Source organism: Centrocercus urophasianus, unplaced genomic scaffold (genome assembly GCF_019232065.1).
Source record: "Centrocercus urophasianus isolate 14NV4802_14NV808 unplaced genomic scaffold, USGS_Curo_1.0 seq_9, whole genome shotgun sequence".
Classification (NCBI taxonomy): domain Eukaryota; kingdom Metazoa; phylum Chordata; class Aves; order Galliformes; family Phasianidae; genus Centrocercus; species Centrocercus urophasianus.
In genome coordinates, this window is record NW_024885532.1 from 41,088,910 (window position 1) to 41,110,473 (window position 21,564).

A 21,564-nucleotide genomic window follows, 5' to 3' on the forward strand; every position below is an offset into this window, starting at 1 on the left:
ACACCAAAACAGAACCACAGAATCACAGAATCATTATGATTGGAATAGACTTCTAAATCCATGTAGTCCAACCATCCCGCTACCGTCAATGCTGCCCACTAAACCACATCCCTAAGAAATGGCAGTTTATCCTGGAGCTGCTTCCTGAGAGCAGCTACCAGCCCACTACTTACTGTCCAGCTCTCATTCAAGAGAGAAAGCATTTAAATAAAGGGCTAAACATGGACATATTGATGTCTCCCAGGGTGAGCAGCTCTGAAGGCCAATGGCAGAACATCACAAGGCACAGACACTGCTGCTGACAAGAAGCGTGGTCTGGAGTATTCAGAATTCAAGTTTCAAGACAAGAAAACCCAAGCTCAGCAGCTGCTGCCACAGTGCAACAACTGGCAAGGCAGTCTTTCTTTTTTTTTGTTTTATTTTTAGTTCTTCTGTGATACTGCGCATGTTGCTGCCATGACAACTAAACGTTTTTTGCCCATCTGTACGGTGACACAATAGATATATACATCTGTTCGTGAATCTTGCTTTTAAAAGACAGATAGTATTTTCCCAACTTTTGTACATTTTTAAGCCTCTCTTTTGAAGGAGGCAGAATATTGCAGCTTCTCGAAAACAGCGGCCCATAAATCACACCACACAGGCAGTGCACTGCCCAGGAGACACTCCAGCATTGCTTATCACCACCACAAATGAAAAAGTCAAACTGGAGGTTAGTGACAAAGACTGGGGAACATATTCCCTCTCCTCGTTGCCTTTGCTTATCACTGTTAGCAGTGTAACCACTGTCTGATTAGAAACACAAAGACATATTCACCGAAAAACAACACAGTATGAACGATTAGGGACAGGGAAAGCTATTTTACTGCAATGTAGTTTAATAACTCTTTAGAATATTTGTAAGGTTTTCCATTTCAAGGCTCCCACATCTTTAAAACACAGAATTCAATAAATAAATAAACTTTACAGACATCAAGCAACTCAACCAAGGCTGCAGCATCACTAATCTATGGATTTGCCTTGTCCCAGGGCATTTCTATTAAATCAAAGCTTCTCTTCCACACTACCAAGACGTGGCTCTACAGCCAGGCCAAGTTGTGGCATGAGGACATGTGATAACTTCCAACCACGACATGCAACCACTCCTGGAATCTCTAAAAAGATGCCCAGCCCTGTGCTTTAATTCCAAATTAGCAAGAAACTTGGAGGAACGAAAAAATGACTCTGGATTAAAGCACTGCATCCTGAACACAATAGAATATATATTTTTTTTTAAACAGGGAATTTGACATTTAGATGGCAAGGAGAGGAGATTCTCACATACACTGATGTAAACCAAATAGAAGAAAACTGCAGCAAAACTAAAAATAAATTAAAAAACAAAAACAAAAACAAAAAAAACAACAACAAAAAAAAAAACCAACAAATAATAGAGAAAGTCAAGAATCACATGTAAGAAAGGAGCGATCTGCAGCTCTGCCTGCAGGGCTTGTAGTGGACATCTTTGCCCTCCTTTCCACCCCTGTGTGACCAAAGTCAATACAGTTATGAAATTAAAGCCAAAAAAAAAAAAAAAAAAGGAGAAATATGCAGCATCCTTCCTTGAAAGAACTACTACTGTGTTTTAAGCCACATAACACAGGAAAGGTTTTGGCAAGCCCCTGAAACTATGCTTGACTCGTTCTTTCAGCACATTCTCGAGCCAAAACATTCCATGCTGCAGGCAGTGCTGAAGTGCTCCCCTTTCGTGCTGCCTCGCGTCGCCTGGCCCAAAGCCCAGCCACGGGAATGAGTTGCTCAGGTTAATTTCTGTCACCTCCCTGGTGAGCCTTGTGCTGTATTTAAAACAAGGACACCAAGGGTTTTTCACTGACATGGTAATCACTCCAAAAATGCAACACCAAAGGTTAGCTGGGAGCTGCCAAAACTATTTATCAAAGTGAATCAAGAGAGAAGTGGAGCTCCCAGTGTGCACTGCCCTCACCATTGCTTTCCCGTGTGGCAACGCTCATACTGCACACTGAAACCAAAGCACAGGGCAGAGACTGCTCATTTTAGGGTGTTCATCTGGGGCCCCCTAGAATCATAGAATCAACCACAGAATCATTAAGGTTGGAAAAGACCTCCAAGATCCTCCAGAACCATCAACCCGTCTCCACCATGCCCACTTACTATGACTCTCAATGCCACATCTTCACAGTTCTTCAACACCTCCAGGGATGATAACTCCACCACCTCCCTGGGCAGCCTGTGCCACTGCCTCACCCCTCTCTTGGAAAAGAAATTTCTCCCAATATCCAACCTGAACCTTCCTTGGCAGAACTTAAGGCCACTCCCTCTCGTTCTGTCACAGTTATCTGCAAGACGAGGCTGCCCCCACCTCACCACAACCTTCTTTAAGGCAGCTGTAGAGAACAGTAAGGTCTCCCTTGAGCCTCCTCTTCTCCAGATTGAACAACCCCAAGTTCAGACTTGTGCTCCAGACCTTTCACAGCTTCAATGCCCCGTTCTGGAGTCCAGTGCTTGGTGTTCAGCCACACAGGTTTCTTGGTCTTCCCCCCTCCATCCAGAGACAGAATTCATCATGAACCTTCTCCTTCTGCCTAGCAGTGAAGCCAGATCTTGATAGTTGGTCTATCACATCACAGAAAGCACAACCTCTCAGTAACAGAAGCAGCAACAGAAGCACTGCAGCCACAGCAGGCAGGGAACAACAGCAAGGATTCACCTCACTCGATACTGAAATTAATCTTCCATTTTGTTTTCATTGTGCATTGAATCGTACCATGTTTTGGAGTATCATTCAAGCCCAGAAGGCTGAACTGGGCAGCCCGACTGTGGGGCTGTTGGCTATGCCCAGTGCAGTCAATGTAACATTTCTACAATTAATTATTTGGAATAAATGTACAAGTAGGTCACTGAGATACTACAGTTTTCCTTGGAGATTAGAATAGGAAAGATGTGAATCCTGAAGGGGCTTCTCCTTTAGCACCCTTCAACTTCAAACAGCAAGTGACTGTATTTATGCAGTGCTCTTTGTTGTGTGTTTCCATCAAAATCACTTGTAGCATTTTAAAGCCATTAATCATGCAAGCATCATAACTAGCACAAAAATGCCTTTGACAATGCGATGGTCATTAGACTTATTGTACAGACAGGTAAAGTGAGGCATGAAAAGGTTAGCCACGCCACCAGAGGGATTTTGTATCTTCTGCAACATACAGTAAGCAGCTTTAGCCATCTGATAGCTGCTCTTACTTGTGTTATCGGCTCCAGGCTAAGGGGCGCAGACCATAACTACAGTGGAGCAAATAGCCACCCTAATCAGCTAACACACCAAATCCCATCTTAGCACACATCCTGCTATCTCATTCACTACTGCTACTTCCACACCAAAGCCTGGACAAAGGAGCAGCTCTGACCATGTAGTATTTCCATGCTATTCCTCCAACCTGCTTAAATTCACTACTCATTTATCTGAAAAACCTTCCATTGAACAACATCTACAGAATAAACTTCAAATTTCCTATATGGACAAAATGTGATTATCTGTATTTATCTTGGTATGAATTTCAACAATGAAATATTGCCCCATAGCTACTTGCATGGATGCACTCAAACCCACAGGGTCTCAGTCTTGTTAATCCAGCATAAAACCATCAACAGCCATCAAAAAGGCAACCCAACCCTGAGCTTTATAGCTGAGCTTTGTACATGCCAGGATAAAGGGAGCTGGGAATCACAGCTTCATTTTACAGCAAAAATGGTATTCTTCAACTATAATAATGTTAATTATTAAGTAACTGCTTTTTCTGTTTAGATGTGTCCTTCAGGAATCACAGAGCAGACGATGGCATCTTCCAGGAGATGGACTCAGTGATCCTTATGAAGCCCTTCCAACTCGGGACATTCTGTTACTCTACGATTCCCAGATCCAGCTGAGCAGAGAAAGGGAATCATGGCTCCCTTGTCAGAGGTTCCCATTACCTCTGGGGACTCTCCAGGAAAGCATGAACCTTCTCATCAAAGTGGACTAGATCACACCTGGCAGAGCAGAGCAGCACAGTTCTCCTCTCTGCAACCACTCAGTTAATTCTGGCCACACTCAGTGTCTAGATGGAGCTTCTAACCAGCGTCAGAGTGGTTTTAATTTGTGGGTATGGACAAAGAGAAGCAGATTTTCTGAGAATTAGATGGATTTTATCTTTGCCAGTGACAGATTAATGTTCATTATGAAAGATTAAGCAATTAAAGGAAATCCCCATGAAATAGCTGTGCTATTAACAAAACAGCAGTTCAGCACTTAGCCTTTCAGAATCAACAAATTAAAACTTTCTAGAATCAGAGAATCATAGTCACTTGAGTTGGAAGGGACCCTTAAAAGCCATCTAGTCCAACCCCCCTCCAATGAACAGAGAAACCTGGTTGCTCAGAGCCCCATCCAGCCTAACTCTGTCTCCAGGTACGGAGCACCCACAACTTCTCTGGACAACCTGTTCCAGTGCTTCACTAAACACTTCATTATAGCTTGCAATTCAGATATTGCCTTCCGTGTTTAGCGAGAAGCAGGACTGCTTTTTGACAATTAATAAACGGTGAAGGGCAAATTCTAGTGTCAGCAGTCCTAAAATCATTAGGTCTCAATTAAACAGATTTTGTCATTTACCCCTTGGACAGCACAGCTCAATGCCAGTTCTTTTCCATCCCCATGAACAGTCCTGATCTCCTCTCTATTCACTGATCATAAAACATACTTAGTCGGAAGGGCCCCATAAGGATCACTGAGTCCAACCTTAAGCCCAAATGGCCCTGTGGGTGCTCTCTCCCCATCTGATCGTTTTCCCTCCTCCAGAAGGATGCTCTGCACATCAGGAGTTGCTTGCTACCCATGCCAAACGACACACTGTTCAAATGACAGTCTCTTGATAAAGGCAAACACACTCCAGATCTCATAAGCAAATGGCTGACCCAGCCATAGGTCTCACTGTGTGCTCAATGCCCAGGGCTCCTATCGCCCTCTGACTGCATCTGGTTGCTGGTGCTCATAGCTGTAAGTGCTTTCCCTCACAGCAGAACGTAGGACTGTGGTCCCAGAGGGAACTGCCTTAATCATGGACTTGGATTGTGATCTGTCATCACCTCGGAGTTACTGCCTAATGATAATTAAGCAAGGTTAAAAAACAAACACTAAGAGAGGCAATTAGAAGTAACACAGTGCAAATCAGTTTGTCCTTGCAGAGCATCTCAGGAAGAAACAAAAAAATCCGCTCCTTTTAACACCATCTCCAGGATCCTGTGTACCATCTGACGGCTGGTCTTCTATGGCAAGACACAGTGGGAGTCAGAAAAATCCACCTCACTCTACGTTGTGGTGAAGTGCTGCCCCGTAACAGAGATGCTGAACACCCCAAGTTCCTGCTGCTGTGTTGCATTTCTACACTGCCATTCCCAACCCCCTCAAAGAATCAAACTATTAACTTATCTGCGCCTCTCACAACCTATCACTAAAATGGGAAACTACATAAACACTGCACATCAAAGAGCTTCCTTCATTAAAATGTGAAAAATAATTTGTGTACTTTAGATGAAAGGTATTTGGGGACTGTGAAGTATCCCAGCAAATTTAATTAAACCCCATAGTTATTCTCTCATAAAAAATAAAGCTTTTGGGAAAAAAAGTTATTAAAAATTTAACTGATTTGTAGTGAGGGTTCGGTTTGTTCTTTTTTGCAAAATCTCACCTTATAAACTGAAGCAATGGTGAGAAGCAAAACTATTTTTAACAATCTGTGTGCAGAGTCACATTTTCAGAGCACTAATGATCAGCACAGCTTTCAAACGAAAGAAGAGGAAAAATGCCCAATAAAAAGGCACATAAGTCATTTTGGACTGCAGTGATCTGCAAATCAGAAACAAATCTGCTATGCATATTTTGATAAAGCTGAAAAAAAAACTAGAACACTTCGATTGTGAAAAAAGGACCCATCTAGCCCTCACATTGTGGAAACAGATGGCTGTTTAAAACCACGTACATTCAGGTTACTTTAAAGCCAAGGTAAACACTTCTTAATAATTATTCTTCTCATAAATTAGAGCAGGAAAGCTTAATTTTGTTCCTTACAGTCACTAGGATGATTATCCATCAGTGTTAATGGCTACATGCATGCAGACACCCACATTTTGCCTTGGATAGAATTTGCATTTCTGGCTCTATCCGAAAAATCTCATTATTTCACCACAATTTCTCACCAGCCACCCCTCGGGCTGCATCTGGCATCACTGCCATGTGCTGCTGGTGCTGCAGGCTCTCTCCCAAGCCCTGTGCACAGCTCCTTTTGCCTCTGTTTGGCTTGGGCTGGGACTCTTCCAGTGTCCACAAACCTGTGCTTTTCAATAAGATCATTTTCTGTATGGAAAGCTCAGATTGATTACCAGAATCTGTTATTTTCACTGGAATAAGCAGCCACCCAGCTCAATCTCTAGACACAGATATCCGCATCTCTTCAGCCCAGAGCTCAATATAGAATCATGGAATGATTTGGGTTTGAAGGGACCCTTAAGATCATGTACATCCAACCCCTCTGCTGTAGGCAGGGACACCTTCCACTAGACCAGGTTACCAATATGTCTCAAGTCTGTCATTTCAGAGAACGTGTCAATCGCACCTGCAACATGAGAACATTTTGCTCAACTACAAGAAAATGCCACCAAAGTAACAGAAAAGCATTATCTACCAAAAGAAATCTCAGGGGTTGCATTGACAGAGCATGCAGCTACCTACCCCACACCCTGCCCTGTATGCAGCAGAACATAGGCAGCATGGATCCTGCAGAGGTGACCTCAAAACAACCGCAGAAAAAGTAAAGGATGTGACAGTCTGCTCAGTGCATGTAAATGGACTAAGCATTTTTTCATACGAGGCATGCAGAAAATGATCAGGTCAGTGTCAATGGACAACTCAAGTTTGAGGAACTCGTTAGCCTAAATGCCTAATGAAAACCAACTGCAATGAAAGCTCCCCACCCACATGCATACAGTTTGGCTTTCTCTCAGTTATTTCTTACTGGCAGCACTTCAGTGCTAATAAGACACCATAAGTGTATAAAATGTAATAAAGATGTTTACATTAAACAGCAGACTACAAATCAAAAGGATCTGCTCTGTGAGCTGTAGAAGCTCAACTCTGCTCATTCATTCTCAGGTAGGCCTGTATGTACAGAGAGCTATCCAACAGAGGAAGGACTGTTTAAAAAAGTTTACCTTATTGACAAAGACCCAGCAAGTTCCAAGACTTGAATGCTGAAATTAGCCAATCTAAATCTTGAAATGTGATATAATTTTTAATCAGTGAGAGCAGTGAAAAAGTGGAAGAGCTCTCCAAGCCAGTGCCCAATTCACCACTACGTGCAGTCCTTGGAGAAAGAACAACTCTGTACAAAGCATAATTTAAGCCAATTTCCAGGGTAAATTCTTGACATGGTGTATGTACTAAAGCAGGGGAAGAAATGTACAGACTTCAATCCAGTGTTGCCACCTCTCTGTGCCACCAAACAAGTCCCAAAAATTCCTGACCACCTCCATCCAATCTTATTGCTTCCTAAAAAGCCTCACAGCCTGCTGCACAGGTCAGATGGGAAGTGAGTCCTCAGTATTATTGGTCATCAGGGAATCTTCTTTGCTGGACACATTTCAGAAAAGGATTAGGCAGTGCTGTGAAGTGGTTCCATGTAATCTCAGACACTGCTTTAACATCCATTTTCCTCTTCCTCAGTACATCCCAGGAGGACTGGACTGCTTGCTTTGCTCTCAACACAAACAAACACGCACTTTTGCATCAACAACATCACTTCTCACAGCTATGGACTTCCACTGGTGCCTTGAAAGATTTAAAATATATTTTCCTTCCCCAAAGATTTCCTTTTTCTCTCAGTTGCCACAAATCACTCACATGTGAAGGTAGATCAGGGTCAGAAGTGATGCCAGGATAAAGCTGGTGCTCAGATGCTCAGACCAAATGGTAGACACAGGAAGGAAATTTTGTGTCTAAGAGGAGAATGGGTGGCTTGGTCCCATGGCTTTATGCAGGAGCACCTCGGTGTTACTGAAGGGATTGTGATGCACAGGATAATGTAGGGATCACTTTGGAGCAAAATAAGCTAAGGGAAAGAATAACAGAAAACAACAGTACAAAATATTCTTTAAGCAAATCTCAAGGAGGATGAAGGTAAAGGAGGAAATAAAAACTGTATTTCTTTATTAATAAATAAATTGGTCTAAAGAGTTACCATGCCTGCAGTAGGGGGGTTGCAACTCGGTGATCCTAAAGGTCCCTTCCAATCTAAACCATTCTATGATTCTAATTTATTCAGAGACTGAGAAGTGTCCTATTATCAGGAGCATCCTTAATAATAAAGGAGTTTCTCCAAACACTTTCCAAAGAAGGAAAACCATGCAAATAACAGTTAGCTATGAAAGCTGTACATGGGGTAGAAAGCCAAGAGGACTGAACAGCTTGAATGGAACAAGTCTGCATGGCTGGTCTCACTTAGGAAACTTTCAAAATACGTCAAAATGATATAAAGGACTTTTTAAAGTAAATATTTTTGTAAGCTGAGGCATTATTTTAGGGTTTGTATTGTTAAATAAAAACTTAAACAAATTCACTCCAGTGAAACCAAGACTGGTTTTACCAATTTATAGCTACAAGTGACAGGGAAATTATAAATACACAAAGCAAGAATTTATTTAAAAAAAAAAAAAAAAGAAAAAAAACCACTTTCTTCTCCACCACAACTAATTTTAAAGAAAAGAAGAAGTGTTAACAATTACTTTCCTAAAGTTGGATATCATAAATGATGGGAAGATTGCCCTATTAAAAATTGCCAGAGATAGCTCACAGAGTAACGATAACACATTACAGCAGACTCCAAAATAGCTGCTGCTAGGAATGCTTTACTCATGCCTGACACAGACAGAGGCCGACAGATCAACTTTTGGCTAGAGTTGCAACCCAGCATTCTCCTTCCCATAGAGAACCATGAAGGAGAGCTGGCTCAGCACCAACCAGCGCCAGCCCTAGGGGACAGCTGCAACGAATCTTGCGAGCATCCTCACCCTGCCTTCCCGAGCCAGCACACAGCAGCACCCACTGGATTTTCTCTTAGCCTAAAGTCACTCTTAAAACTGCTTTCAGAAGCCTCTGCTAATTAAGTGGCTCAGAAACGCTTGCTCTCAGCAGTTAATTTTGCCTACACTCACCAGGAAAATGAGCAACGTCTGTAACTCTGATACCTCAAAACTCCACAATGAGTTCAAGTCTATGAGTGAGTCTTCACAGATTTAGTCACCGCTCTTACATGCTTTGCTAAACAAGTCGGGGAAAAAGGAAGCGCATATCACAAACCATTTTCATTTTTACTTGATTCCGTTGCAAGGAAACACTGGTAACGGTCCACATAAATATTTATCAGACCACTCGGATTGTAATAAATGGAAGTATCCTTTAACTTGCACACACAATAACTGAAAACTGTTTTAGAAGACAGCAACAATATGCAAGGAGACTGAAGAAATACATTTATCCCCTTCTGCCAGACAGATGTAACAGAGCCGGCAGGTCTGTTTTATTGTAAACTATATAGTCTAGTGTTTCTTGTTTCCATTATTACTTGTTTGAAGCCATGATTAGGGTTTTCCAACACCAACTGGCGTCTTTTTGGACTCCAGCAACAGTTTGTCAGGAATTTCAATCACTCCTGAGGCACCTTAAGAGGTCTCAAAATACATCAGACTGCTACACTTGGCAAAGTAAATCCATGGAATTTATAATAATTTGAAATCCACTTTATTTAACATCATCTTTAAGATTTCTATGCTGTGAAAGGCAGACTTGGCTTACTCATTTAGATTTGTCAGGGCTGAAAACACCTAAGGATAGCAAGTTATCGGGGTCATCCTCCAGTTTGCCTTCTTATTAATGGGGGCTGTGCAAGGGTGGAAATGACTGCCATCTAATGCCAAACTTCAGGTCCCAATAAAAATTAGGTGACTCAAGCTGCTGAATAATCCTAGAAAATAGCACTATGAAGTTTCAAAAGTGTTGTTTAAATCCATGGTTATGGCCTTGGCTTTGCAATACAATCAAATATCCCAGAAGTATTTTTTAACACCACTATTTTTTTCACTACATGTTAAATTTCAATACAATTTGAGATGTTACAGTGCTTTCCTGAGAGGCAGCAGTTTTCCTGCCCAAGCAGTGGGGTCAGTCATTACCTGCATCCTGGGCTGCTGTCATGCCAAGTCTGCCAAGACTCCAGAAGGCTCAGCAGCAGAAGATGCTGTGTGCCTCATCTCTCTGCTGCTCTGGAACTCAGCTCATTCCCTTTCTATTGCTAGTACAACCACAAGTAAAGCAGGGGTAAATATAGAAACTCTTCTAATGCCAGGCTGTTACATCAACTGTGCAAAGAGTAGAAACACATGACAGACTAAAAAGTGGAGCTGGAGTACAAAATGATGTTTAGCTGCACCACAAATCATGAAAAAATGAGAAGAGGGATGTCAGCGTTTAGACTAGATATGATCTCATCTAACTCAACTTCTTGAAAAGTCAGGCAATCTCGGTAGTTGTCAAAGTCCCTGCTAAGCTAGGACAGAAATACTGTTGGCTTCCACCAAGGCAATGGCATCAAATGCCCATCATTTGCTGGAGTCCCCACCAGCTCCCGAGACAGCAAAAACGTTTCACTTTGCTGTGGCATTAGCACTGCAAATGTGTTTGTATGAGAGTAGACAAAATCCAGCAATTAAGATGGCAGTAGAGGATTTCTGACAGAGTCCACTTCTGAAAGACAAATTGTATCCATCAGAGTTATCATTAGGATGACATCTCAGAGCATGCTGGCATCCCAAAAAAACCCTTAACACATCTTTCAACAGATAATTTAAAATGAATATAAAAATTTATTTATTTATTTAATCTATTTTTACAACAAGCAGAGTAAAGCACTAGCACAGGTTGTCCAGAGAGGTGGTAAATACCCGTCCCTGGAGTCACTCAAGGTCAGGCTGGATGGGGTTCCAAGCACCAGACTGAGCCGTAGGTGTCCCTGTTCCTTGCAGGGGGGTTGGACCAGATGACCTTTAAAGGTCTCTTCTAATTTCAAAAATTCTTTAATTATATGATCTTTAGTCATTTCATGTTACAGCACTCTGGAAATATGAGGATTTTTACACAACTCTTTTCTAAGGAACCGAAATTATGAGGCCAGTGGGTAGTATGGAGAAATACACCCAGTGAGGAGTGGTATCAGGGATGAAGAAAAGCCTTGAGGTCCTCCATAGCCATGAGATACATATGGAAAAAGTTGTACTGAGGGACATGGTTTGGTGGGAAATATCGGTGATAGGTGGATGGTTGGACTGGGTGATCATAGAGGTCTTTTCCAACCTTTGTGATTCTATGATTTTATGATATTCACCCACATTTAACAGTAAGAACAGGGAACGAGGTTTTGTTCCCTTCCTATAGACTGAAAAAGAGAGTGCGATGCTCCTGTCCAGAGAATTTTTACAGCATGACTCAACCAATTTATTTCATATTTTTACTTTGGCGTGTAATAAATTATATTTCTGAGTCAACTGTTTTTCTCTATTGCCCATAAGGAAAGCCTAGCTCTGTCTGCAGATGATCACATGTCATTATGTACATTACATTTCATGTCCAAGAGAAAAGAGATGTAAAAAGAAATGATCCTGAAAGGAACACAGAAGGAAAAAGAGAATCCAAAAGTGGTGAGATCACATTGCACACCTCTCTATGTAGGTATTTTCAATGGCAAGCTTGTGGCATTTATCTAAGAGGCAATGAATAGGCTGAAGAAGACAGAAAAGCAATGAGTTTGAACTGTATACCTAGGCTGGCAACAAACTGAATGCCTGCTGAGGCAGGGAGCAATAAAGAGTTTTCTCCAAAAAAAAAAAAAAAAAGCCCTTCTTTTTTTCCATTTTTTTTTGCCATGACTCGTGAGCTGTTGTGTAAATGCAGGAATCCTCATCACCCACTGCTGGCTAAGGTACTAGTGGGAAACTGGGGCTGGAGTTGGAGGAGGTCAGGAACTGCTGCCTACTACAGATGGAGAGTTTCTGTTGATATAGAGATTTGTAATGGCTCCACCCCCTGGTAAGGGAAATTAGAATAAAACTAGAGAAACAATGTGGGAAGTTACTCGTGAGGTTGCGAGACCAAATACATGCAAAATTTTGCTTATGAACTGAAGTATTTAACAGCAAATGCTGTAATGCCACAGCAACAATCCTCAAATCTGGTTCTCCACAACACAAGATGAAGAACCATAGTGAGTGAATCCCAGCATCACAGTGGCTCATATCCTACAAAACAGCAACAATAGCAGAATTTGCACATGTACCCTTTGCAGAATGACCCATGTTGGCCTACAGACTGTTGGACTGGATGATCCTGGAAGTCTTTTCCAGTCTTGGTGATTCTTGGTTCTATGGTTCTGTGCGGGCTAATCCCAAGCCTGCTCGCCATGAACCACAGGCTCAGACCTGAAAGTAGAACTACCAATAGAAGTACCTGCCCCAGCAGCCAGGTAAAACTCAGTTAAATGCATAGTAGTTAAATGCACCCATATGTACTGTATCCATCTAGAGAGGACCAAGAAGAAATCCATCCTGCCAAAAAGCACATGGCAGCATGGCTTGGTGAGGATCCACCATGCAGTAAAACTCACTCATCTTCAGGCTCCTCCACAGCTTCTCTGGGTATCAGCACACCCCAAGGAATACAGGCACACTGACACCACTATGCTGGAATACTGCAGAAGAATAAAAATAATGCATTCGAGCAGAATTCTGCTGAAAGCATGGACTTGCTTGGAGTCCAGCCTGCTCACATTTCAGGATGAATTTGGCTCAGTTTATATTCAAATGATTATAATGGATACTGCAGTCTTCTTTTCATTAAGGCACTAGCCAAAAATATTGATTTGTTGTACTTCATGCTCCTGCTTACCTCCACGAATTTCAAGAGGCGGTGCATAAGCCAATAGAATCGGTCAGTTTTAAAGTGACAAATTAACTGCACTGAAAGTAAATAAACAGCTGTCTCTTTGCAAATTAATTCAATATGTGACTTGAGCTCTTTTCTACATCTAGGAAGCAGATTCATCACTCAGCAGCATTTAAGTTGCCACCAGTTTAAGAGCAGTGTTAATGTTTTGTCCTGTTTGACGCAGCGGGTCGAATTCTGCACTCTAGTTACAAAAGCATGACTTGGAGTAGCTCCTGAATCCCAAAAATTTGCTCCCATGCACCCAAGCTGCAGTCATGCATACAAGTGCTCTTTGAGTTGCTTTCAAGATGGCTTAAGGTACATTGAACAACTGAGGAAAAACAGAAACAAAAAGGATCCAAAAGAGAACTGTGAACTACTGCGGTATGGAATACCTTCTGGAATGGCTGTGGAATGGCTGAGATGGCGTAGCTGATGGGGTTGGCTCTTTTTCATGAAAATACTCATGAAAGACAAGAATTTGCAACATATAAAGATCTTTTTTGTTGACTTTTTTTTTTTTTTTTTGCATTTTTGTTGTTTGTTTTTTGCTTTTTATTTTCACAAACCAGATTTGTACCTGAAGGGAGGTTATGGTGAGGTGAGGTTCAGCCTCTTCTCCCAGGTAACTAGTGATAGGATTATAGTGAATTGCCTCAAGTTGTGCCATGGGGGATTCAGGTTGTATGTTAGGAAAAATTTCTTTTCAGAAACAGTGGTCAGGCACTACAACAGGCTGCCCAGGGACGTGATGGAATCACTGACACTGGATGTTCAAGAAACGTTTAGATGTTGTACAGAGGGACATGGTTTAGTGGGAAATATTGGTGACAGATGGAGGTTGCACTGGATGACCTTAGAGGTCTTTTCCAACCTATGATTCTATGATTTCAATTCTAGGAATAAACTAACCCTTTTTCTGTCATCTCAACATGTAATTCATGTCTTAGTGAACAGGGGCCCCAACTCGGTTCTGGGTACCACCTTGCTAATAAATTAACTCAGGTTAATTTATTAATGAACAATACACGCTAACTCATCTTCCTGGAAGCCTATTTTCTAACAATCCCTTTCAGTTCCACAAATGTTGAATCCTGGGATTTTCAGAACAGAGCTAGAGCATTCAGACCAATATCCTATTGCTGAGCTTCATGCTAACTCAATAATGTAGGCCAACATTTTCAGATGGAGGGGCTTAAGACTGAAATTCATGTTCAACTGCCTAAATAACGTCTCCCACACATGTTCAACTTCTATTAACACCTTCGCATATGTGAGTTCTTAAAATCTCTGGTAATTAGACAAGGTGTCCTCTTGACTTCTGACATTCAACTTTAATGTTTCTTTGACTATCATCTGTGCACAGTCGCAACTCAGAGGTTACAGCACAAATAGAATAAAAATATTTTTCACTGCTTATGTTCAGACAAGATCCATTTGCATTTGTAATGTCGTCTGTTTTTCATAACGTTCAGTTTAGAAAGTTGTCATTTGATTAAACAGTTTGAATTTGTCAAAACATACATGTTAATCTTACGCTTTAATACCACGTTCACAAGTAAAAGCTTCAGCAAAATAAGACATACAAAGTCTGCTTAAACCACAGTAAGCCCACAGACTCAACATATTTAATTTTGGAACTGTTGACTAAAATTTTCTAATATTGCTTCTTCTAGTATCACAGCTGCACCGTTGCTCTCAACAGCTATTGAACACTTAAACAGCCAGCTCGTTAGCTCTCTTTTATCAGATGGTCTTCTATACTTTGCGTTTCCTACATTTTTCTACAGGATATAGTAGAAGTGAAGTTTAATATATTAAAAATCGTCACTCTGTCAATGCTATTGTCACCAAGGAAAAGCTACCACAGGCTGAGCATATCTTACCCTTTATTTCTGCCTTTACACAAGCATGCCTACACTGACGAGGACCATGTGCTACAGTACAGTACATGATGCAGAATGGCATCTCATTCCAGTCTGCTGAGTCCCATAAAAAATTACTCTCACCAACAACAAGCCAATGAAGCCAGTCTTATTTCTCACCTCTTCCTTCCTTCCACTGGATTTAAAACTACATTCACGGTCATGAGTGTTGTGACTCTGCTGAGATGACCTGAGCACCTTAGAACAATCAACAGGTAATACCGTGTTGCAAAAAAGACCTTACGGAACTATCGCTGCTTTTTAAACGGAGTCATTACACAGCTACTGAAAAGCAATGTCCATTATTTCACACCCACAGAATGATGAATGTAAGCAGATAATTAAATCATGTCATTGCTGTACCCAGAATATTCTTATTTATAACTTTATCTTTCCTGTTAAGAAGACATGAATTTCTTGTTGTGAGTAGAAAATAATTATGCAAAAATCTCTATAAAAGGAAAATGATATTAGAAACAAAACTCACCAGTCTCTTCATCTATGCTGAATCTCCCCAGTCCACTGCCATCCCTGATAGAATACTGGATCTCTCCATCCCTTCCGGAGTCCTCATCTCGAGCAACAACTTGCAAAACACTCGTACCAATACGGGAGTTTTCCTTTACAGATCCAATGACAGCAAAGTCAGGAAAATAGGGAGCGTAGAGATTTTCATTAACATCCACCACTTCCACTTCCACAAAAGAAACAGAAGAGAGAGAAACTGGGCGTCCCTTGTCCTTGGCGCGCACAGTCAGGTTGTAGAACTGCTGCTTTTCATAATCCAGCTCTTTGCTCAAACGGATAGCACCACTGGCTTTGTCTATCTCAAAACGCCCGTTGTAATCATTCACCAGTGAGTATCGGACCTGACCTCCCAAGCCGAGATCTGGATCGTGGGTTTCCAACCAAGCTATGACAGTGCCAACTGGCAGGTCCTCAAGCACCTTCACATTGTAACTGGATGGGATGAAGGCTGGAGAACAATCATTGACATCATCCAAAAACACCTTCAGAGGCACAACAGAAAACTGCTGATGGCCGCTCTCTGCTTTATCCCTAGCCTCAATTTTTAGGGTGTAATTTGCTTTTGTTTCCCGATCTAGTTGATCAGCCACATACACCACTCCCGTAGAACTGTTGATGGCAAACTGCTGGGTGTCTGTCAGAACTGAGTAAGTCACTTCCCCGTTGGACCCAAGGTCTTTGTCTCTGGCTTCTACTTGTATAATTTCTGTACTAATACCTGTACTTTCTAAAATGTTAACTGAGTAACTGTCTTGTAAAAACATAGGCTTGTTATCATTTGCATCCCCTACAGTGACAGTCAACAGTCTCCACGCAGATTTCTGTGGGTTACCTAAATCATAAATTGTAATATTAAGGATATAGAGATCTGTTTTTTCACGGTCCAACGGCATAAGAACTTTTAGTACCCCTGTCTCTATGTCAATGTTGAAACGACTATCTGCATTACCATCAGAAATTGTATAAACTACCCTTCCATTAAAGCCTGAGTCTGCATCATAGGCTTTTATCCTCAGGATGGTGGCACCAACTGGCAGATCCTCCGAAACCATCACATCAGTTGGGAAGGTTTTGTCAAAATGCGGTGCCTGCCTGTTCACCGAATAATAATCGAGAAAACCGTCTTCTAAATTCAACTTCACGTTTGCTTTTGCCTTTTTGAGCAATTTTTCTGCTAGCCTTTGTGCAACTCTTGTCTCTCTACAGCTAAATGTCTTTGACGATACTTTCCCATGAACTACTGAAATATTAACAAACATAGCATCAGCAAAGTTCTCTCCATCAGTGGCTGTTATCTTAAGGCCAAAGTTGCTATTCTTTATGCCAGAATTAATAAGAGATTTTTTAAGTTGCAGAACACCAGAATCAGGATTTAAATAAAAAATGCCAAGCTCATTTCCAGAGATTATTTTGTACTTTACGAGCTCTAACTCATCTATGTCTATAGCAGAAACAGCAGTAATGTGACCGCCGACAGGAAAGTCAGATGAAATCACTCCCTGGCATGCCACTTTTTCAAAGAGGGGCTTGTTATCATTGACGTTACCTATGTATATGGTAACATTCACTTCGCTTTCATGCCGGTAGGGAGAACCCCAGTCGGAAGCCCTCACTATGAACCTATAGCTTTCTGGTGAGGACTCAAAATCCAGTTCTTCAGATGTGCTGATGACACCTGTAAACTGATTTATTATAAATGGCAGTGAGTTCAGACTAGCAATGCTGTATGTTATGTATCCATTTTCTCCCCTGTCTTTATCGACTGCTGAAACTGCCAAAACGCTAAACCCCACGGGGACACTTTCGTTGACGAATGAGCTGTATGAAGGCTGCTGGAATTCCGGTGTGTGATCATTGGCATCTTCTAGCCTGATAGTAACCTGTGCTTTTAAATCGTCACCTTTGTTGGTACACACTTCTAACTCATAGAGGTCCTTCTCAATGATTTTTAAAGAACGAGCAGTAGTAATGAGGCCTGTGATGGGATTGATCTTAAAATTCTCAGCACCCTCACCAGGAGATATTCTGTATTCCACACCCAGGGGCTCAGGCATCAGCTTAACGACTGCAACCACCACACCTGGAGGTGAAAATTCACTGATTGAAACATCATAAGCTTCCTTTTCAAACTTCAAGGGGATAGTTTCTTTCTTGGGACTAGCAATGTGGACCAGTTTGACTGCAGAAAATTTCTGAGGAGACCCTTTGTCTTTTGCTTGGAGAGTCAGATTGTAACCATAAGGGAAGCTGTCCCAGTCAATAGGCTTTCTCTCTTTGATTTTGTACTCATTCATCCATTTGCCTTCTTTAATCAGAAAGAACTGCTCTAGCGGATCTCCAGCCACAATTGAAACAGATTCAATTTCTCCATTGGCTCCTTCATCTAGATCATCGATGTTAACGACTGCATAGGTAGGCTCCTTGTCTGATGGGAAGGGAATATGCGTTACTACACTTATTGTTGGAGCGTGTTCATTTATACGTTCAATGTGAACATAAAGCTTAGCTGTACTGCTTACACCGTTATTTCCATAAAGCTTCATCCCACGGTCCACAGCCAAAATCTCAAGATCGTACCTGTTTTTTTCATCATAGTTTAACCGGCCACTTAAGGAGATAACGCCACTTGTAGGATGCACCGAGAAGAGATCAACTTTGCTTTTGAAATAATAATAAAATTCGCCATTGGACCCAATATCCGCATCTGTTGCAGTCACCTGAGCAATGCTAGTCCTTAGTGGAGTGCTTTCTGCTATTGTGACAGAGTAGGTGGTTGGTGAAAACAAAGGTCTTAAGTCATTCATATCCAAAACCTGGATGTTCACTTTTGTCCACACTTCCAAGTCCTCTCCTCTGACAGATCCTTTCACTATCAATAAATAGTTGTCCTGGATTTCTCTGTTTAATATAGCAGAATTTCCACCTTTAGTCCTTATTCTCAGGAAGCAAAAGTCAGCAATGACAACTTCCTCTGCTTTAAAAAAGCCCTCATCATCACCAGACACTATCCTGTACTTGATATCCCAAGAAAGGTCAGACAAGGTAATGCCCATTCTCGTTTGACTGTTGACGTAGGTCCTGGCTGCCGAATTCTCATACACAGTTGCATTGTAAGTGGAATGTGTGAAGTGAAAGCCAAGCGGGGCGGCTCCATGTGCTACCTGGAAGAGAGTGGCCAGGAGCTCGGCAAGCAGAAGGGCAAGGCAAGGCGGAGGGGGCCGTGTGCCTGACCAGTGGCCCATGTTTATCTCCATCACATCATCCTTTCACACTGTAACAGAGAGAGAAAAGGAAGGTGAGTGACCGAGAGGTAAAAACTGTACTGAAAAAAGAACTAGTTACCACAGATCTAACAAAACAGAAAGGGAGAACACTATACACACACAAAAGCAACAATTTTTCATTATATTTTTTGTCTGTGTGTATGCATATATATGCATGCATACATACATACAAATATATATGTGTATATGTACACACTTTTTTAAGATAAAAAATCTCCATGGAATCCAACCACATCTGTATGTATATGTAGACAATATAAAAACCACAGTGGAAAAAGAATAAAATCAGACACACATTTGAATAAGTTCATATAAGATGATGAATCACATTCTGAAATTATTGTTTATATTTACCAATAGTTTCAATTAAATCTAGACTTGATTGCTTTTACAGCACATTGGAAGACTTCTTTTTAGTCCCGAACTTTGGAAAGAACAGGATTCTCATTGTCTATGTAGCACCGTGATAGTCAAGGCTATCAGGTTTTATATAGGAAGCTAAAGATCACATAATGAAATCTGAGAAATCAAGAAAAAGTAGTACATAAAAATAAGAGCCAACCACTACTGACACCTACAAAACTAACAAAAATCAAAATTAAGGAAGAACTATGGCTATTTAAATGTAATTGCATACACATACGCACATGCATACCCAGACACTGAGAACAGGCAAAACACAGTGAAGAAAATATAACTGCTCAACAAAGTTCCCAGGTAAATACTCGGGTCAATAACCGTCACAGCCAGATAGCACATCAGAGTCCACTCTTGTCCACACATTAAATCCACTCTTGCTTATGAACTACAAGGTATTTGTAATTACCATCACTACTATCTACCCAGTACATGTGGTAATGTGCAGTAAATGAAGAAAGTGCAGAACAGTTTTCAACTGGTGAATGCTGAATGCATTCCATAAACGCTCCATTAGTTATTTATTCCAGCCTCATCCCAACCTAGGAAAAATGTTCTCCAATCTACTGCCTGTCCTGCTGCAAACAGGCTGCCCAAGGAGGCTGTGGATGCCCCATGCCTGGAGGCATTCAAGGACAGGCTGGATGTGGCTCTGGGCAGCCTGGTCTGGTGGTTGGTGACCCTGCACATAGAAGGGGGGTTGGAACTAGGGGATCATTGTGGGCCTTTTCAACACAGGCCGTTCTATGAGTCTCTAACTTCCAGGCTATACAGAGATAGGGGAAGCAGAGACTGGCGGAGATTGCTGGAGGGTGCTGCAGAAGATCTGAGTGAGGTTTCCACTGATGGCTTTCCACTGAAAGAAAGGGAAAGGGGCCTGAGGAAATCTGTCAGATGCTTAAAGTGAGGCAGTGTGAAGAATAAGCTCCCTTGTTACAACGTATCTTCACTTGCGAAAATCACAGAAATCAATTGCAAAAGGCAATTATTAAAAGACCAACTGCACACATGCATGGTTCTCACTGTTATTTAAAAGCTCCTTGAAAATGTAGTTTTCTCCAAGCTAGAATACAGAGTGGAAAAGGATAGGAAAAGTTGTCAATAATGATGGGAGTTCATTTAAATTTCTAACATGATTTCAGCATCCCTTAGGAGATTAATAAATTGCAGGCAAGTTTTGGAATAAGAATTCATGTTAGTTATCACTTCCAATACAACTGAATGACTTCTGCATTTTTAAGTACTAATGGCAATCAATTTATTGCACCGATGTTAAAACATTCACACAAAACACTTAACTTCCTGATCCCACAGTCTATATCCCATTTCTTAGCATATTAATCAGTTTGATAGCTTTCCCAAATGTTTGTCAAGGCATACATCTTTCAACACACTTATTTGCACATGCAGCTCCCCCTGACCTTGTTTCCTTTTTATTTTCTATTTTAATAACCACAAGTAAAGAACTCTTCATCAAGGAAATAAACATCAAAGATTCTATCACCTCCTGGACTTGCACTCCCAGCTAACAAGGCAAAACCCTACGGAAGCACAAGTGGCGCTTCCCTGTCTGAATACAGGCAGAGTGTAATTGACTGCAACTCAGCAGTTTCCCAGAAACAGGTCACTTTGGGGTACAAAGAGGTATAGTATTCCACTTGTGTCTCATTCAGTGGTATAGTTCTTCTGTCCACACCACAGCTCAGCCCAGGTTGGCTTCTTCTCTTCTCTCATAGCCATCAACATCAGGTTTCCAGATCCTTTGTAATCAGAAATCATCTCTCCTGAAAAATACCACAAGCAAAAGCAAACTGCCACAAATAACTCTATCTTCAGATACAGACTCTGCAGTGGCAGACAGGCACCAGAACAGACATTTACAAAGCTGTGCATCATGAGAAAGCTGTGCTTATTCCAGGCAATACAATGGGACAACCTTATGCTCACTGCATTTAGCTATTTCTTTTTAGAGAAAGCCAGGGCCAAAACCTAATCTCAAATGCACAACTGTAAATCCACTTATGTCAGCAGTCTATAAGGTTTTAGTGGTTCAGTATAACCAAGATCCGGAAGCAGTAAGTTCCATGTAGAAACAACATACGATACACACAGACCTATGTTTATGTGTATGTACACAGAGCGCGCACGCTTGCGAATGTGTTTCAGTTCTGTACACATGTATGCAGAAACGGTTTGTATATTTTTAGGTATAATTTCAGGGTTGGCACTGGAAGAATTGGACTTTCCCATCAGGCAGCATTTTTAGAGTCTGATTTCCCTTCAGATGCAGTATGCAGTGTTGTAACAAGCTCCTCACTGAAGTTATTCATCT

At 41.4% G+C, this 21,564-nt stretch overlaps 1 protein-coding gene across 1 annotated transcript in view; it reads right to left on the minus strand.

Annotated features, from left to right (window-relative positions):
- Positions 1 to 18,785, minus strand: part of FAT3 (FAT atypical cadherin 3) — a 361,667-nt gene extending 342,882 nt beyond the window's left edge. The window contains 1 exon segment of the mRNA XM_042839287.1: positions 15,491 to 18,785. Within this exon segment, the coding sequence (XP_042695221.1) occupies positions 15,491 to 18,785 (3,295 nt within the window).
- Between the last annotated feature and the right edge of the window lie 2,779 nt (positions 18,786 to 21,564).